This window comes from Corapipo altera, unplaced genomic scaffold (assembly GCF_003945725.1).
Source record: "Corapipo altera isolate COAL_440 unplaced genomic scaffold, ASM394572v1 343, whole genome shotgun sequence".
NCBI classification, from domain to species: Eukaryota; Metazoa; Chordata; class Aves; order Passeriformes; family Pipridae; genus Corapipo; species Corapipo altera.
In genome coordinates, this window is record NW_020884913.1 from 5,316,740 (window position 1) to 5,335,373 (window position 18,634).

General features: G+C 57.6%; 1 protein-coding gene across 3 annotated transcripts; it reads left to right on the plus strand.

The window, feature by feature from the left end:
* Positions 1 to 2,340: 2,340 nt before the first annotated feature.
* On the plus strand, positions 2,341 to 17,943 carry RAB37 (RAB37, member RAS oncogene family). Of its 3 annotated transcripts, XM_027654721.1 has the most exons (10): positions 2,341 to 2,448; positions 7,747 to 7,857; positions 11,997 to 12,107; positions 14,143 to 14,184; positions 14,340 to 14,406; positions 14,492 to 14,544; positions 15,058 to 15,123; positions 15,889 to 15,945; positions 16,201 to 16,277; positions 16,391 to 17,943. In XM_027654721.1, the coding sequence occupies exons 1-10, from the start codon at positions 2,389 to 2,391 to the stop codon at positions 16,494 to 16,496; spliced, it is 750 nt and encodes a 249-aa protein (XP_027510522.1). In that variant the 5' UTR covers positions 2,341 to 2,388; the 3' UTR covers positions 16,497 to 17,943. The 3 variants fall into 3 exon arrangements, with proteins under 3 accessions (XP_027510522.1, XP_027510524.1, XP_027510523.1); XM_027654723.1 differs by lacking the exon at positions 11,997 to 12,107; XM_027654722.1 differs by lacking the exons at positions 2,341 to 2,448; positions 7,747 to 7,857 and adding an exon at positions 9,963 to 10,079.
* The last annotated feature ends 691 nt before the right edge of the window (positions 17,944 to 18,634 follow it).

The window sequence follows — 18,634 nt, forward strand, 5'->3', positions numbered from 1 at the left end:
CCAGCAAACAGAACAAACAATGGAGCTAAATTGCAGGTTCATTTGGAATCACTCCTGCCGTTTGCAGGTCATTTCCTCTCATTTGGTTGCTCTGCATTGATTTCAGCTAGTCAGAGCCTGCTCAGGGCTGCAAACTGCTCACTGGCTCCTAGAGTCTGGGATAAGCTGTGAGAGTAAATGGTTTGCTCTGGATGGTGGGGGAAATGCATTCTTCGGTGTGTGAGGGGAGGCGGTGGTGCAGGTGTCGGGCTGCTGGGCTCTGATAAAGCTGCTGATAGCACTTATCTGCCATGGGTCAGGTCCTCCAGCGCCATAAAGTGGGATAAAGCCCTTGGAGCAGCGCCAGGCTGTGCTGCTGCCTGTCTTTGCCAGCAATCTATGTTGTCTCATTAGGCTGTATTACACTTGATGATATCATGATAGATAGGAGAACTGTCTTCCTCCTGAGTGCGATTAAACCTGCAGGACCAAGTGTGTCTCTGGTGCAATGCCAGTGCCTGCAGAGGGACTGGACAGCTTGGCTCCGTGAGGCGCTTCTCGCCCAGCAACAGCTCCTCCCCGCTCTCCTTTGTGACTCAGAAAAGGAAACAAATGTTGCTGGAGCTGAGAAGGGTCAGAGGATGCTCTCTGAGCCCCAGAACCTCTCCTGCAGCAGGGACCTGCCAGAAATTTCCATCCAGGGATAAGCAGGTCTGGAGCCTCAGACCCGATGGGCCTTTGGGGGGGTTACTCTCCTGTTCACTGGGGGTTAAGTTCATCCCAGCTTCTGAGAGAGATTTGTCTGAGTACCAGCACAGCCTGGGTGCCCCGATCAGAGCCACATGGTACATGCAGCAGATCTGGGTCTCTGGGGTCTGTGTGGCCCATGGAAAGGATTGTGCTGACATCCATGAGAGTTTTAGCAGGTCTTGGTGTGTTTAAGAGAACAGAGTTGCCCTGGCTTTGTTGAAGCCACCATGAGGTTTGCTGCTCTCATCTTCCTGGCCCTACTTCTTGTGGAGTGCGTGCATTATGTTGAACTACTGTGTTGGCTGCACCACTTGTCAATTATCTGATCCAGACACTAGAGCTCGTGATATCATTTATTTTTATGCTATTGATTATTTTTCAGTGCATGAGGCCAATGAGTGGTCTGGTTACATGATGGTCTGTGTCAGGTTGGGCTGGTCATCTCAGCTTCAGGTGAGTCTAAAACACCCCATCCCTCTGGGTTGTTTTTCACTTTTGCTGGCTGTTGTTTGCCAAGTCTGATCATCTGACCCAGCAGAACTGTCTCTGCAGTCAGAGGAAATAATGGGCAGATATAATTAGCAATGTCAGGCCCAGGCAGTCAAACAGCAATCGGACAGGTGCAGATGGCTCTTGGAAGGATGGTCTGTTCCTCTGGCTTAGGGCCATCTGCTGATCTGGAAGGAGGGAACAGGAGACTGAATTTCTCTTAAATAAAATTCTTGGTAAAGATTAGTTTATTTCCAGTGCACTCAACAACATCAGATTGCTCTAAAGGGAGTTGTAAAGAAGAGATCTCAATGAGATATCAGCTGTCACCTCCAGGTTTAGGCACAGATTCTTCCTGTTTCTAAATACTATTTGTTTTTCACTCCAAGCAGGGTCCTAACCAGGCTCTGTAAATGCAGTGGGATTCCGAAGGGGACCTGCCGGGGTCAACAGGCTCAACACCAGTTTGGCAAAGAAACTGCAATCACCTGGCTAGCACGATCTGCTGCCCCTCCTTGGGGTGACACCCCAGTGACCAGGCAGCTCTGTGCTTCACCCCTGCCCGCGGACACCCAGCATCTGTGTGGGCTGGCAGCTGGAGGGGTGTCAGCCGGCACAGCCCCGGTGCGGGCATAGGGCTCCCTAACGTGAGTGCCAACGAGCCGGGGCTGGAGCAGCGCAGCGGACCTGGCCCCGCTCTCTCAGCTCGGCGGCTGATCGGAGCCGGTGCAGGGCTCACCGTGCCCCGTGGGCGCCTCCTGCAGCGGAGGGAGGAAAGGCGGCGATTCCCGGTGGCGAGGACGGAGCCTCCGGCCCTGCAGAGCAGGGGGGGCTCCATCACGGCGGTCGGAGATGGGGAGGGGGAGAGGGACCGGCGGGCTCTGCCGGCGTGGGGGGAGCTCCCTCCGCCTCCCCGCCCCCGGGCGGGACCGGCCTCACCCCCGCGCCCCCCCGCCGCCTCCTCCGGGCGGGGGAACCCTGCGAGCGGCGGCGAGGAGCACCGGGCACCGCCGCGCTGTCCTGCGGGGACCGAGCGGGGCCGGGCTGTGCCGAACCGGGCCGGTCGGTCCCGAGCGGGGCGGGCGCTGCCCGCGGTGCTGAGCGGGGCCGGGCGCTGTCCGCGGTGCTGCAGGGGCGGCCCTGCCCGGTGCCCCCCGATCCCCCCCGGCCATGGGGTCCTACGCCGCCGGCCCGGGGGGGGACGGATACAACGAGGCGCTGCTGCACAAGGTACGGATGGGGATGGGGATAGGGATGGGGATGGGGATGGGGATGGGGATGGGGATGGGGGGGACCGGGGATGGGGCTGCAGAGCGCACGGAGGTGGGGGCATACAGGGCAGGGAGACTAATTGCACTTGCGGACAAATTGCATCCCTCTCCCCTTCTCGCTCCTCGTCCCCCGATGAGGTCCGTCCGACACCCCCCATCCCGGCACGGCCGTGAGGGGGATGCGGCTGCAGCTCTCTCCCCTTCCCGGGGCTGGACAGCCCGCAGGGGTTGGCCCCGGTCCCAGCCACCTCCCGGGTGACGGTGGGAAGGGGGGTGTCAGGATTCGGCGTGTTGGGGAAGCCAGGAGCGCTGGAACGGGGCCAGCCCCGCGGCACAGCCCGCAGCCGCCCTTCAGCCGCTCCCGCTGTCCTGGGCGCGCTCAGGGCGGGTCGGGGGGAGCGGAACCCCGGGGTCTGTTTGCCAGAGGCGGCCTAGGGAGTCGAGACTTCCCAGCTACGAAATAGTTGTGTTCCAAGAGACATCCATTCCTGCCCTCCTTCCTTTGAAATCCTCTTCTGCGGGGTTCCTGGGACTGTGTTTTGTAACTCCACTTGCACGGAGGGTGGTCAGGGCTGCTGCTGTCCCTGCAAGACCTGGGGAGCTCAGGCTCTGCTGCGGGGACAGCAGGCTTTTGCTCCTTGCAGTCAGACGCTGCCCTGCAACTCCTGGAGTCATGGAAGAGACACTGATCTCTGTCAGATCCACCCATCCGTTCTGCTTGCTCTCCTCACGGTGCTTTGCTGCAGTCCCCAGTGACTGTGCAGGGACAGGCACCCCCCGGGGAGCAGGGGAAAAACAGGGATGGGGCAAGGCAGGGGAAAGGGCTGGGGCTGTGTGGATCACTCTTTTCAAATGCCAGTCTGTTCTGTATCCTGCTGTACTCAGGGCGATGTGCCCAGCTCTTGATTAGCAGAAAAATATCAGTTACTATCAGCTCTCATTTCTGTTGTACACAGAGTACGTAGGACATGCCTCCAGGGATGACTGGAGAAACTTGGATTCTTTGCAGAGCCTTAACTCTCTCTTCGCCAGCAACGAGCTGCTGTTAAGGAATGACATTGGTGGAAATGAATCTCTGGGCAGAAGAGCTGCCCAGGCAAATAACCATCCCAGTCCCTTGTTCCCTGCTGTTTCCCTTGGTATTTTTCCTGGCTAGGTTGCTAATCTTGCAAAAACAAGCCTGCATTCACTCCAGGGGTGTGAGGCAGCAAATACCTCACTAGATCTTGTGTCTGCACAAGGAATCACATTTCAGATGTGCCGAGAAACCCCAGAGAGCTTTGCACTCTGGAGACAAAGGTTAAGTGATTTCTGGCTGGTGGCTAGACCCAGGCCTGGGGAGGAAACAGGCCAGGAGCAAACCAAAGCAGGAACAGGAGAGGTTTGTTCTGGGCTGTTCCAGAAAAGTTTCACCTGACACAAAATGCTGAGTTCTGCTTGCAGGTAGTTTGACCCATTGCCAAATCATTCTTCCTCTTGTGGGATTCCTGGACCTATTTACCTGGAACAAGCCCCAGTGGCACTGGATGTGTTCCTTGGCTGTTGTTGATCCAAGGTGTTAGCAGGGGGTTTGCAAACAGGGATCTCCTGTGTGATCTGAGTCAGCTTTTGTTTGATACACAGCTCTAGAGCTCATGTCTGCAGGGCTGAAATAGAGCCTCTGCCAGGGCAAGGGCCCAGCTGAGCTGGCAGAGGGCCCTGGGCTCCGTCTCAAGTCAGTGTAAGGGTCTTGGCCATGGTGAAATAGTGCCTGGGTAGGTGGGGACAGCCCTGGAGTATTCCTGTGGCACAGAATGGCTTCAAGCAGCATCCAGCAGCAACCAAGTTACCCTGGAGCATTGCTTGGAGAAGGGGAGAGACAGCACAATTTTGTTATATAGAGGAGGTAAAAATAAGTCACAGAAATGCACCTCTGAGAGTCCCTGAGAGTGAGGGGCTGAAAGCAGCCACAGCTTTGCTGTCAGAGCTCTCCCAGGGCCATGTCCCAGCTGAGCTCTGCAGGCAGCTGTGCTGGGGTGCACGTACACCTTTGCCGCAATTTGTTGTGATAAATCCTGCTCACCTGAGCACAAACCTTTGTGTTTGGGCCTTCAGCCTCTCTCTGAGAGCAACAGCAGAGCTCATGGAGGGCAATTCCACCCTCCCAGCATCCCCCTGACTGGGGCTTTATCCTGTCAGGCCTCCACTAGCTACATTTAGCTCAAGTCCAGGAACCACATGCTAAAGCTCAGAAATGAACTGGGAAGGCAACCTCAACCCACACACTCTGTCCCAGATCTCCTCCTGCCTGGCTGGCACTGGAAATGCAGCAGTCACCCCCCTATGCTGCCCTGACAGCCGTGTAAACCCATATTTCCTCAGCAGGTTAGGCCAAAATACCCCCTTTGCTCGCTGGCTGCCAGCATAGGTAGGGGAAGTTTGAATAGGTTTGTCTTCACCACTCCATTGCTTTGCCTTGTCCCTACAGACTATGCTGAGCCAGCAATGATTTTGACTGGATGTGATTCATCTAGGTCTGATTTAGCCACAAAACTACTTATTTAAGGTGTGGGGAGAGATATTTTCTCTTTCCCTAAGGCAGAGCAGGCAGATAGGTCTTTTCAGGAAGGTTTCCCTCTGTGCCGTGCCCAGCCCTGTCAAAGCCCTGCTCCATCCCCACATCCCCATGCAGAGAGGAATGACAGAACCAAAAGGAATCTTGTAACATTTTGCCAAAGTTTTCTAGACAGAGAAAAAAACTGGGAAAACCTTGGGGGCTGAGGGGGTGCTGAGGAGCCCAGGCTGTGGCTGAGGATGAGGGCAAGAGGTAGGACAGGTACAGAACTTTGTCACTGGGAGACTTTTTGCTGTCATGACTCAGGCATATCCAGCCTGAGGTTTCAAGAGCTGGCCACATCCTCTCCACGATGGGGTTTCTATTCTTATGTTTATTTGGTAGCCAGGAGGGTCACAGTGATTTCCACTGTGCAGTCCCTCCACGGAGCCCATAAGGTTTTCCTAAAGTCGTTAGGAATATCTCTTGGCTAATCCAGGCCAACTTTTACTGTTATGATTAAGTCATGAAGCAATTCATGAGTTGTCTCTATTATAAATCCCATTTAAATTATTAATAGGGGAATCTGCCTTTTATACATGTTCTCTGTAAACCTTGGGCTCTGGAGGCTTTCTGGTGCTCATTCCAGCCAGCTCTCCTCCCTCCATAATTAATGCTTTTCTCTGCATTAACTGCTCCCAAAGACAGCGCTGCAGGGTGCATCAGTCTTGTTGCACCTCCCAGGACCAGTATTTTGCCTGGAAATAGTGTGTAGCACAAAAAAAATGCAGGACTGGAATGCAGGAGCTGCATGGTAGTGAATTCTTGGGGTGTTTTCCTGTGAGGCTGCTCCCAGGCATATTGTGATCCCTGCACAGGGAAAGGTTCTGGGCCCCAGGGCAAAGCCAAAGGGGACCTGGGCAGGGAAATTTTCCTCAGGGAAAGGGATGACCCAGCTCCTCTGGCCCACGTGCCAGGGCTTCACCCAGACATTTCTGCCTCTGAACATCCCCCCAGCTCCTGTGCAGGCTCCCAGCTCACGAGGCTGCTCTGAATGTACAAGTGACCTGCAAACAGCCTAGTTAGGGAGGAGGGAGAAATCTCCGGCTGCGGATCTGGACGCAGGTTGCTGCCTCTCAGCACTCAGGTCTGTGCAGCAGCATGTGCGTCTGGCAGAGGTGCAAGGCTCCCTCCTGCCAACAGCTCCACCTGTCAGGTCAGGCTTTTCCCAGGAGATGTTTGGTGTTTGGGATGTTTTTTCCATGGTAAAGTGCTGATTTACCACAGTGAGCATTCACTGAAGCGTGTCGTGGTGAACAGGCTCCAGGCAGGTTGTGGGGCAGCACTTTATGCAAGGCAGGATGATGGTCTCCTGCCAGACCATGCTCCTGAGTTGCTTGTGCTCCTCAAGCTCCTTGGATTTTGGCTTCAGGTCACTTCCTCAGGGTCTGTGGGATGGCAGGAAGCACAGTGCTGGGTGCTGTGGTATGTGCCTGGTGTCTGGAACCTGCATGGTCTCCCAGGGCATGGAATCAGGCCTTGGTCTGCCGGGGCTGTTTGTGTACCTGATTAAACACATTCCTTCACGCTCATCCTGCACTTCACAAGGGGGACACACAGTGTCTGAAGTGGTGCCAGGGTAGGTTACACCCCGGGGCGCCTCAGGGCAGGGGAGGTGATGCAGGAACGGGATCAGTCATGTGGACAGACTCCTCTGGATATTGAGAAGATGCTGAAGCACCTTCCAGGTTGGGGACAAAGGGCTGAGGTGTCCCAGGATGGAGAAGGGCTGCTGGAGCTGCATTGGACTAAACAGAAATCAAGGGGGGAAACAACATATGCAGCCAAGTGCAGCAGAGGTGGATGCAGAGAGTGGGGAGGTTCCACCCCAGCACCTCGTTGGCTCAGCCCTGCAGCCTCAGGGGTGACAGCAGCCCCGTGACAGAGGGGACACTCAGTGTTTTCCAGAACTGCATCTACAGGAACACCCATGTCCTGAAAGACAGAGTCAAATCCACTTCTGAGCAAGAAGCCTGTTAGCAGAGTGTTTATTTTGACTTATGTCCCTGCAAAAGGGTTGAAAGTGCCTCGGTTTCCTGAAAGGATGGGAGTGTTTGCTCCAGTGGCTCTGCGAACAAAACCCAGACACCAAGAGAGGGGAGGGAGGGTGTTGTGTTTGCACTGCAGGTCTCACTTAGGTCAAGGGTTTGGAGGGACAGGAGCAGAAGGGAATATTGGCTCCTCAGGGGTGCAATGTGGGTACCAGGACTATGGGCTGGCAGCTCTCAGGAGGTGACAGCACCACCTCAGCTCTGACACCCGCACAGCTCCCTCACCCCTCCTGCTCAGGGACAAGCAAGCCTTGCTCCCCGTGGGAGAGCCCTGGGACTTCCCATGGAGGGCTGGAGAGGCAGAGGGGTACCATGAGTTTAAACCCAGCAGCCTTCTGGGGGGAGTGCTGTGGGTTCACAGCAGTAAAGTAGCACAAAGGCTGCCCAGTGACCCAGCAAGGCTGCATGGTTGTGACTACAGCTCTGTGCAGCAGCTGCAGGAGATGCTCTCTTTACTAAACAGTTTTGGACCTAATCCAGTGACCCCAGAGTCCTCCCAAAGAGGTTTTCCAACAGGCCCTCCCCAAATATCTGGCCCCCGTCTGCTCACTGTGCCTGCAGGCTCCAGCATCACCTGCACCCCTGCTGACACATCTTTACATGGTCCTTGCAGACAATCCTGGTTGGAGACAGCGGCGTGGGGAAGACGTCTCTGCTGGTCCAGTTTGACCAGGGCAAGTTCATTCCTGGCTCCTTCTCTGCCACTGTGGGCATCGGGTTTACGGTAAGAGCCCAATCCCTGGTCCCTGGGTTGTGCACCAATCATGAGGAGCAGCTTTACTTGGGAATCAGGATCTATGAATCTGTGATTCTGATCAGTTTTAAGCACAAAGAATTGGATAATTTTCTTTGGTACTGCTGGATCAGGGGCTCAGTTTGGCCGTGTGTTTGTTGGTGTGCTTTGGACTGCTTAGAGGGATGGATGGACAAAGCTCCACATCCCAAAAGACTCGGTGGGGCCATGTCTGAGTGCAGCCTCTTGCATCACACATGGAAGGCTGCTTTTGGAGTAGCCCTGCTCTGCCAGGAAGATGCCAGCCTGTGTCCTGCCTGTGTCCAGCCCAGGGCCCTCACAAAAAGTCAGGCAGATGGTGACAGTGCCTGGGAAAAGCACTCGGCTGCCATCCAGAGCTATTTGCAGAGCTGCCGCAGGGTCTCCAGTGGCTCTGATGTGTGTGTCCCCTCTCCTGAGGGAGGTCAGAACAGGGACAGTGCTGAGACCTCACCCCAGAGAAATTGTCATCCTTTCAGCATCGTGGCAAGGCTGGGGCTCAGCAAGGGGCTGTTACCCATGGGGATGCGATTACCCACAGGGATTTTCTCTCTTGTCCAGGCCAAGGAAGCAGGAAAACGTGGTACTGGTGTGGGGAGTCTGGGGCCAAGCAGCCCAGGGGCTGTCAGCCAAGGGCACCCCTGTGGGCAGGCAGAGGAAGCTCAGCCACACTACTGGTCTCTGCCGGCTCCTGGCTGCCTTGCTCCTCCTCCAGCAAATGCCAGGCATCTTTCCTACCCAGGCAACTCCACGAGCTCCATCACGGTTTGCCGTATCCTTCCAGCCCCTTCCCCAGCGAGCTGCAGGAAAGCTCAGCCACTTCCAGGAGCTCCAAGTGCCTCCAGCCTCCAGCTCTGGGCACTTTCCTGGCCAAAGAGCATATATAAACTACAAATCCCCCAGCTGGGTCTGAGCGCAGTTACAGGACTGGAAATACAGGTTCTATTTCCTGAGGGGCAGAGGAAGGCTTGGCTGGAGCAGGGGCCGGTGTCCCGGGAAGGTGCAGAGGTGGGTGCCATCACAGAGGGCATCTCTGCCATCGGCCCTCCAGCAGCCACCCATGACCTTCACCCGCAGAGCAGTGAGGGGCACGGCTCTGCACTGGAGCCCTGCAACCCTGGATCGCAGTGGCATGAGCAGGGATGGGGGTTGCCCTCAGATTAGCCCTGGCATGGGAGAGATGGCAGGGTATCACAGGGAAAATAGATGAGAGGGAGCTCAAGGCTCCTGTCCGTGGAGTGGTGCCCGAAAGGCTGAAGACCTTGGGCAGCTGCAGTGTGTGGATATGGATGGGATTTTACAGAGTTAGTTTTTTGGATAACGCAACATCCCTGTCTCTCTCCGGGGGCTTCTCCTGCATTCCCGTGCTTGGGCTTTTCCCAAACGGAGTGTGCTATGAGCCCCAGAGGCTGGTGTAGGGTGCGGGGGGCTGTGAGCAGCCGGGGGAGCGGGAGGTCTGGCAGCCGTCCCGGCCGAGATGCAGGAACCGGCTCGGCACAGAGCGCGGCTTCCGGGTAACGGCGACTGCTCCCGCTTCCCCCCGGCTTTGCTGCACCCTGGTGCTCACCCAGCTCGGCACCGCTGGGGCTGCAGCGGATGGGACAAACCCCCTACCCTGGGGTGGGAGTGGGAGCTGCCATCCCCACTGTCCCGGTGTGGCAGGGTGGGATTTGGCAGCACCATGGTCTCCATCCCTACACCCCGTGTGGGACAGGGGGCTGTTCATTTGTGGGGTGAGCTGTTCCTCCTCTCCCCATCCATCTGCCGGGAGGGATGTGCCAGTGCTCTGCCCGCCGGCCGGTGCAGCCCAGCCTCTGGCAAACCCAAGCACCTCAGGGGTCCCCGGTGTGGGGGTGCAGCGGGGCAGGTTACCACCCTTCAGCTTCTTCTTCCTCATCCCGTGGCCGGGCTGGGCACGGAGGCCGCCGGGGCACAGCCTCGGGGGTGGCATTGGCCTGGGAGGAGGAGGAGGAGGAAGAGGAGGAGGAAGGCGGGTGGGGCCGCGGCTCCCGCTGGTCCCGCGGCGTCGGGACTCGGCGGCTCCGCTCGGACGCACCATGAGCGGCCCCGACGGGGCGGCGGGGACCGGGACACCCCCGGCGGGGAGCGGGGAAGCCCCGAAAGGCAATGGGGACCCTCCGGCGTCGCCCCGGGACTACGAGCTGGCTGGCAAGGTGGGAGGCAGCGCGGGATGAGAAGGGATGGAACCACCAATCCCTGCCAGGGCTGGAGGTTTGGGTTTGTCCACTGACCCGAGGGAGACCGAGAGGGGTCCGAGGGCGTGCCGGGGGCCGCCCGCTTCCTCCGCTGCTGCTATCGCGCCCAGGAAGCGGCCGCGAGACGGGGAAGGGGAAGAAGGCAGCAGCCCCAGCTGAAGCCCCCCAGCCCTGGGAGTGCCCAGATCTTGCAGGTGTGGGGATGGGGGTCCTCCCTCCCCGGGAGGTGGAGATAGGGGGGCCCTGCCGGGGGCGGGGGGAGGTCTGTGCCCCAGGGGTGTCCCTGCCCCGCAGCGGCAATGGGAGGGACCAGCTGCAGGAACAGGGCTTTGGGAGGACTCCCCGGGGGGGTCAGGGCCGAACTCTGCCTTCTGAAAGCCTGTCCTGACCTGCTTCAGGGAAAGGGCTCCTGCCAGCCCGGCAGTGGTGCCCCCCATGGCAAGGGCAGGGGAAGCAGGACCCCATTCAGCCCATCACAGCACTCCAAGGGCTCCAAGGAGGCAGCAGTGTGTGTGCCCCAGAGCCAGTCCAGGACCTACTCCCTCTCCCACCCCGCAGCCCCCTGCCTTGCAAATGCCTCTGCCCCCCTGCCAAGCCTTGGGTGGGAACCCTCCTCCCTGAGTGCTCCCCTCTTCCCCATCCTGGATCGGGCGAGGGCTGCCCCAGGAAGCACATTCTTTTTCCCGGCAGCTCAGGGGAGGCACAGGTGCAATGAACCTTTTACCTGAAAGATTTAATATGCAGCCCCAGGCCGAGCTCAGCACTACTGGTGTCAGCCCAAACACCTCCTGCTGCCTTGCTTAGCCAGCTCTCAAAGCGGTTCTGCACGCTGCCACTTTCCCTAAACCATTTTCATTCCTTTGCCTTTATCCTCTCTGCTCTGACTCATCTCAGTGGAGGGCAATTTTTATGTTTGAGGGAGTGAGGTGGAGGCAGAAAGGGGTGTTCCTCCAGGGTCAGGGAAGGACTTGACCAGCAAAGTGAGTTGGCAGGAGGCAAAGCATTTCCAGCCCCCAGCTCTGGCACTTGCTGTGCCATCCCTGTGGAAGGTGGCTCACTGTGTTTGCCTGTCACAGAGGCAGTGGGGCTGCAGGGGTTTGCTTTGCAGGCTCCAGCATCCCGGCAGGGTGGGAGTGTGGGAATGGACCTTTTTGCTGGAGTCCTGCTCACTGCCATTTTTCATCAGGGGACAGATGCAGGTAGAGTTAGGTTAATGATTGCTGGGCAGGAACAGGCTGCTGCAGGTGAGCAGGAAGAACACAGCATCGGGAAAGGCTGTGATTATGGAGCCCAGCATCCGTCCTGGCTGCTGCCTGCCTGGGTCCGGTGGTGCTGGAGTGGCCAGAGAGCCCGGGGTTGAGCCTGTTTGCTTAGCAGGAGGGGAAAAAGCACCGTGTTTGCTTTGGTGTCTGCAGCAGGCAGGGCCCTGGGCACAGACAGAGTCCCGGACACGCGGGGTTTGCCCAAGCCATGCATCAGCAGCTCTCGGGCTGGGCACACCCGGGCCAGGGGCAACGCGTGGGCGGAGGTGGCTCCATGAATCTGGGAGCTACTGCCGGTTTTCCAGGAGCCTCCTGAGCTGGGAGATGGCCAGGGGCTGGCTAGGAAACATCTCTTCTTGCTGCAGTACCTGCCTTCCCACCTGGTCTCATCTTCCCCTCTTCCGTGGCTGTGGGTGCTTTGCTGCCCTGGGGCACTGCTTGGCTGCACCTCTGGGGGTCCCATCCTACCCCCAGCTCCCACGGGGCTCCCTAAACCCGGCAGGACTAGCCCTGGAGAAAGAAACAAAGGGACAGAGGGGTCTGGAGGGGAGCTCAGCACCACTCAGTGATGCTGCCCCTCCTGCTGACACCTCTCCCTGCGCACATCTTGCAGGTGATGTTACTTGGAGACTCGGGCGTGGGGAAAACCTGCTTCCTGCTCCAGTTCAAAGACGGGGCCTTTCTCTCCGGGACGTTCATAGCCACCGTGGGCATAGATTTCCGGGTGAGACCACCACAGCTCCCAGCCCCTTGCCTTCCCCGACCCCCACCTCGACCAGGATGGGGTGCTGGGAAGGGGGAACAGCCTCTGCACCCCAAATAAACTCCCAACCAGCAGCAGTCACTTGCTGAAACCCTCCCACCTCTCCCTGGGAGAGCAGCAACAGACAGAAGAGCCCACTGGTGTTGTCACCTCTTGTCTTTAAATCAGCAAACAGCCTGGGTTTAGCTCATCCTGGCTGGGTGTGTGGGCTGGGGGTGTAGTGGGCGGCCAGCATGCTCCACCAGCTGGGCTGAGGCCAAGGGCTGACGGGGACAACTCTGGCTGTTGTAACCTTGTGCTTTGAAAGGGCTGACATGGGCTGCTGAGTAGTTGTTAAGATCATCAAATCCTTTTCAAACCCCCGTGCTGCTCTCTGCTCACCAAATTTCAGCGGCAGGGTCTCTCTGGAGGTGTTCAGGGAGGCAGAGCTCTTTGCAGCACAGGGCAGAGCAGCATTTCAGCAGGCTGGAAGTCACGGGGGTGTCCCCAGGCAGGGCTCTGCCTGCAATATCTGACACGTGTGGAGTGCGGTCGCTGCTTCCTCTGCTCCCACAGTGCAGCTGCTCTGGTTTTCCTGCCTTGTGGTGGAACTGGGGGCTTGGTGAGCAGGGCCTGGGGGACAGAGAGGGCTATGGGTTTGCTTTGGAGGGGTTATGAGGCCTGTCCTTCTGATAAAGTCATGAAAGAGGTAAAATCTCCTGTGTTCCTCTGCTGGGCTCAGCAGTGGTGTCCCTGAGGGTGTTGCCAGTCCTCAGATACCTGCTCTGCCTCGTGCAAGCATCTCCTCCAGCAGCTCACAGCTCACTGCTGGTAGGAAATCTCCAGAGTCTCCTAGGGCACATTTTTGTTTTATCCAGTCCATTTGCTCAAGTTTTGTCATCTCCACATGGGCTGAATTTCCACTTCAAACAATTCCAGGCAACCGAATTATTTATAGGGGTCTTCTCTTTTCAGACTCATCCCTCCAAGTACAATTCTTTAAGAGTCTTAAAAATAGCTTTTCAGTAACTTCTGCGTTTCTTTCTTCTGGCCTCTGGAGAGAAGTCCCTGCGCTTCCGAGTTGAGTAGAGCTGTTGCTTAAGCCCTGATAGCTTCCTTTCCTGCTCACATGGAAGTGCCTCTTCCCTTTCCCAGTCCCAGCCCAGTTGCCTGACTGCAAACCATCATGACCCAGGAGATTTCCTCCTGCCACACTGGATAAAGTTGTGTGCTACATGCAACCCCCCAGCTCAGTGTTTGCAATCACATTTAAGGACCAAACAAGGCTCCCACCGTCAAGGATACCTGAGCAGGACACCCAAATCATCCACTGAGTGTCCCCAGGAAGCTTGTAGCACCCAAAGCCCTTAAATTGCTGTAAATAACCCAAATTTTTAGCACAGAGCTGGCTCCTCCAGCACACAGAGCAGAGGAATCCTGACAGAAAGGTCAGGGCTTTTTGGTGGGCAAACACTATAAAAGCACACCAAGGTGTTATTAATAAATGCACATTTGTGTGTGGTTCATCCAGACCTCCCCACTTCCCCAGCTCTGCCCAACTTCCCTGGCCAGGCAGACAGGGACTGCTGCAATCCTGGAGCTTCCTGGCAGGAGCCAGAGTGGGTCGGTGTCCCTGGGATTTGCAGGACAGCTGGCATCATTATCTGGCTTGTTAGGGGACCCAGGAGCCACAGGACAGGGTGCTGGCTGTAGGAGATGAGCGACACACCAGACCCAAAGCAGGCTGGGATCTTGCTGTCCTGTCTCCACTGGTTCTGCTCTTTTCCATCCCAGAGAGAGGGACTGCTGCTCTGGGATGTCTCTGTCAAGCAAGCAGGATCAGGGTTTGTAGCAATGAGGCTGCAACATCCAGCCCCAGGGGCAGCCTGGCTTCATCCCACTGGCCATGGGAGAGCAGCTGAGGGGCTGGGGAGTGCCAGCTCTGCACCAGGGCTGGCTGGCGCATGCACCAAGACATGCTCTGGGCTGATAAATGTGCTCTCCTTCTCTTCTGCAGAACAAAGTGGTGGCCGTGGATGGTGTGAAGGTGAAGTTGCAGGTGAGTTCTGGGCAGGGGGAAGCAATTCCCAGCCACATTGCTGGAAACTTCTCCCAGGCTGAATGTGGTGGGCCATTGGGGCATGGAGCCACAGAGGTGTTCCCACCTGGGGGGGTTTTCCCCTCCCTGATCTCACCGGGGTGGCTTCTCGGCAGATCTGGGACACGGCAGGACAGGAGCGGTTCCGCAGCGTCACCCACGCCTACTACAGGGATGCCCAAGGTGGGTTTGGGGTCTGGCAGGGGTGGGGGAACTGCCTGGAATGCATCCCTGCAGCGTGACAATGCCTCTGCCTCCTCCCCTCCAGCCCTGCTCCTGCTCTACGATATCACGAGCAAGATGTCCTTTGACAACATCCGCGTGAGTCCCCCCGTGGGTTGGGAGTGTGCTCCTCTGCAGGGATTGGGGCATTGGATGCCCTGCTTGGCTGGATGGGTGTTTGGGGCAGTTGGGAACCTGTTTTACAAATAAATGCTGGCTGGTTTGGCCAGACTCAGCCAGTCTGGAGCTCGTCCCAGGGCACCTGGCTGGGTCCTGCATGGCTGGGTGAGTTTTGTCCAGGGACATGGAGAATGCCTGGAGGGAGAAAACGCTGTTTGGGAAGGATGTGAACTACTCGTAGGCTTGGGCTGTAGCCAGGAGACGGGGCGTTTTCAGGGCTGTTCGGCTTTGATGCTGGAATAGTTCCTGTGCCAACAAAATAGTCATTATCCCTGTCCTTGTGGGGTGGTGTGAGGGCTGAGGGGAGGGACAGGATTACCAAGAGGACATGAGGGCTGAGGAGGGAGGAACAGGGATACCATGGGGGTGTAAGGGCTCAGACAGGAGGGACGGGGGTACTGCTCATCCTGACACAGCCCCACTTCCCTGCAGGCCTGGCTGACGGAGATCCATGAGTACGCACAGAAGGATGTGGTCATCATGCTGCTGGGCAACAAGGTGCATGCAGGGTCCCCTGGCCCTGTGCTTTGCCATGTGGTGCTGTGCCATGCCCTGGCCATCCCAATGGCTGTGCAGGGATGGGCTCGGTGGGCTCTGCCTGCCAGCTGTGTGCACCCTGCCTGCACCCTCTGCTGGGTTCTGCTCCTTTCTGGGCTCAGCCAGGCCCAGAGGTGACCCCAGAGGTTTGGAGGGGGCCGGGGGGTGGGCAGGGTTCCCAACAGCCAGTGGGGGGCAGCACGAGGCTGAGGCTCCAAGTATGGGATGCTCCCAGCATGGGATGCTGCTGGGTATGGGATGCCCACTCTGGCCTGGATGCACCCCTGAATCCCAGGTTACTCCAAGCCCCAGATGCCCAACCAGGCCCCAGATCCTCTCCAGGGGTCCTAGGTGCTACTGGGTGCCCAGTGCCCAACTGGGTGCTGGATTTTCCCCTGGAACTGGATGCCTCTGGATTATGGATGATACTGGGTACTTGATGCTCAGAAGGGTACCAGAGCCTCCCTGGGTCCTTGATGCCTGCAGGTACTGGATGCTGCCCCAGATTATCCCTGTCCCCAAGGTCCTGGATGCCCCCTGATATCCTTGATGCCACCAGGTCCCAGATGTTCCACAGATCCCAGATTCTCTGGGCACTGGATGCTCCTGGATCCCCCATGCCCCTCATTCCTGTCAGCCCCGTGAGCACCCCACACTACCTGCTTGCCAGATGCTCCAGGGTACCAGCTGGCCTGGTGTGTGGTGACATTTTCCTTCCCTTGGCAGGCTGATGTGAGCAGCGAGAGGGCTGTGAGGACAGAGGATGGAGCATCGCTGGCCAGGGTGAGCTGTGCCAGGGTCTAACCCAACTTCATCTCCCCCAGTCAGTTGCCTGTCACTCAAGGTCCCCATACAGCTGTGCCATCCCCTCTGATGGGTGCCCAGACCTGCCTGGCTCTCGGGCAGTCATTTAGATAAAAAATCTGGAGCAAGGCAGGGAGGAGATGGCCCCCAAGCCTTGGCCAGGCAACGAGTGATTCAGAGGGGCAGGAGAGCGTTCTGGGGATAGCCACTGATGGGGTCGTGCTGCCCTTGCAGGAATATGGGGTGCCTTTCATGGAGACGAGCGCCAAGACAGGCATGAACGTGGAGCTGGCCTTCCTGGCCATTGCCAAGTGAGTACCTGGGGCCAGGGGATTGAGCAAGGGAGGTGTCCCCTGCAGCCCCACCACCTCCCACACTGATGCTGGAGTGTGTGTGTGGGGGTAACACAGCCCCACCACCACAGGGAGCTGAAGCAGCGCGCGATGCAACCGCTGGACGAGCCCCGCTTCCAGATCCACGATTATATTGAGTCACAGAAGAAGAAATCCAGCTGCTGTGTCTTCTCCTGAGGGCAGCCGGGAGGAGCCAGCAGCCCTGGGGGCACAGGCAGGAGACAGAGAGGGGCCTGAGCCTGCTGCCCAAGGGAACCAGGCTCTAACAAGCCAAGGTGGACGGGACAATACAGTGGAGCAGAGAGTGCACAATGAGGGCCCTCACCCCAGTTCCAGGATCCAGGGGCCAGATCCTGCTGCCCCATGGAGCAACGCCTGGAGCTTGCTGTGTGCCACTGTGGGAATCACTGCAATGTGGTGACTGCCAGCCTGGCCAGTGAGCCATGGTGATACCTCCATCACCCAGGACACAGCCACACACCTCACTGAGGGACGCCTGGAGCGGCTGGAGGGGCAGTGCGTGTGCCATGGATGAGCTCCCCTGCAGCCCCCAGCCCTCTCCTCCCTTGCAGCCATCCCTGCTCTCAGTTCTGCTCTTGTCTGACTGGAAGGGCCTGATCCAGCCCCTGTGTCCCTGGTGCTGCCAGGCTCTGGCTTCCCTCCAAGGATCCAAGGATCCTCAGCTCTGCCCCCTGGGCTGCCCCATGCCCCAACGCTCACATTGGGCTGTGGCTCCTCTCTGCTGCAGTTGCTGCTGTTGGCTTTTATCCTCATGCCACCATGAGGGCAGTGATATCCTCATTGTATCCTGGCTCTGCTTGAGGGAAGGGCTGGGATGGGGAAGGGTCCAGCCGAACCTGCTCCCTGCCCATACAACTGTCATAAGAAATAAAACTCCCCTGGGAGCACCCAAGCAATGTTTGGGGCATTTCTAGTACACACAGCAATTTGGAAACAACTTTATTTTTTCCCATCTCGTAGTCATGGGAATTAGAGGAATTCTTTTTTTTTTTTTTTTTAAGAAAAGCCTTTTTATTTTCAATCCCTCCAGACTAAACCATCTCCAGCCTCATGCAGGAGATGCTCACTGTGGCCTGGGGTGATGCTCCAGCCCTGCTGGCTCCCAGGCCAGGCTGGGTTTCTCTCCCATCACTGCCCATGGAACACAACTATTCCTTCCTGCTGCTGGCAAACAGCGGCTGGAACCCACTCACTGGAGACCAGATGCCTGAGATCCTCCAGCCAGGAAATGCTGCTCTGTTGGGCATCAGCAAGGCACAGGGGCAAAGCTTGACCTCCGTGTTGCTGCACATCCCTGGTGCTCAGCCCAGCACTGCTGACCCCTCCAGCACACTGCCTGCTCCCCTGAGCACTACCCAGGGCAGTCAGATGGTGAATATTCGGTTCTGCAGCTGAAGCGCTCATGTGAAGAGCAGCTGTGGAGGGCATGGCACTGCTGCACGTAGGAGTTGGGGACTGTCCTGCACATCTGTCCCCGTCAGCATCTTCCCTGGCCCTGCGCCCGAGCTGCTCTTCTCTCACCTGCCCCAGTGCCTCCTTTGCCTCTGCACTGCTCCTGGGTCTGTCTTTGCAAGTTTACAGATTAAAGCTGGATATTTTTGAAGCTTTGCATCTGTCTGGTTGTTTATTGCATGAGAAATCCCTGCCCTGGGTCTGCAACGTGGGAGGCTGCTGCACACAGGCGCTGAGAAGCCGGGGGGCCGTGGGAGCAGCCATGGGGAGGGGGAAGCACCCACAGCCCCTTCCTCCCCACTGGGGCTTTCGTTGCACATTTCAGACAGTCCAAAGGTGAGAGGGGAAGAGTAAACATGGCCTGTTAAATTAAAACCAACCTCCTCCCCTGCTGTTCTCATGGTGCGGAGTCCAGCATTCCCCAAATAACTCCATCTTCCCACCAATGGCATTGCTGCTGCCGCTTGGCTGATGTCTGCAAAAAATGCTGGATGGCTTGAACACAAACAGACGTTGGCTCTTTTCTCTTTTCCCCCCTCCAGCCTGAGCTCCTTTAACGTCACGCCAAGATGCAAAGGGCAGGAGGCAGCTGGGGCACAACGGTGCTGCCTGTACCCTGCCATCCTGCGGGCACTGCCGGACCCAAAAGCAACCCCAGCTGTTTCCTCTGCTGCTGCCTTTCCTCCTTATCACGGTCCCATGCTCAAACCAGCCCTGCTGGAGCTGGGTTTTGTTTCCTGACTTAGGGTAGTGTACCTCCATCTCTCTCCGTGCACACTCGGACTGTGCTGCTCACAATCCCCTTGCCAAGGGGAGGGCTGTGACACGGGTGATAGATCCCC

Bases quoted from the DNA above. Each gene is read 5' to 3' on its own strand.
- RAB37 (XM_027654721.1), top strand. From the start codon at position 2,389: ATGGGGTCCTACGCCGCCGGCCCGGGGGGGGACGGATACAACGAGGCG. The intron at 14,545-15,057 runs GTGAGTCCCCCC...ACTTCCCTGCAG, and splicing joins TGTCCTTTGACAACATCCGC to GCCTGGCTGACGGAGATCCA. The intron at 15,124-15,888 runs GTGCATGCAGGG...TTCCCTTGGCAG, and splicing joins TCATGCTGCTGGGCAACAAG to GCTGATGTGAGCAGCGAGAG.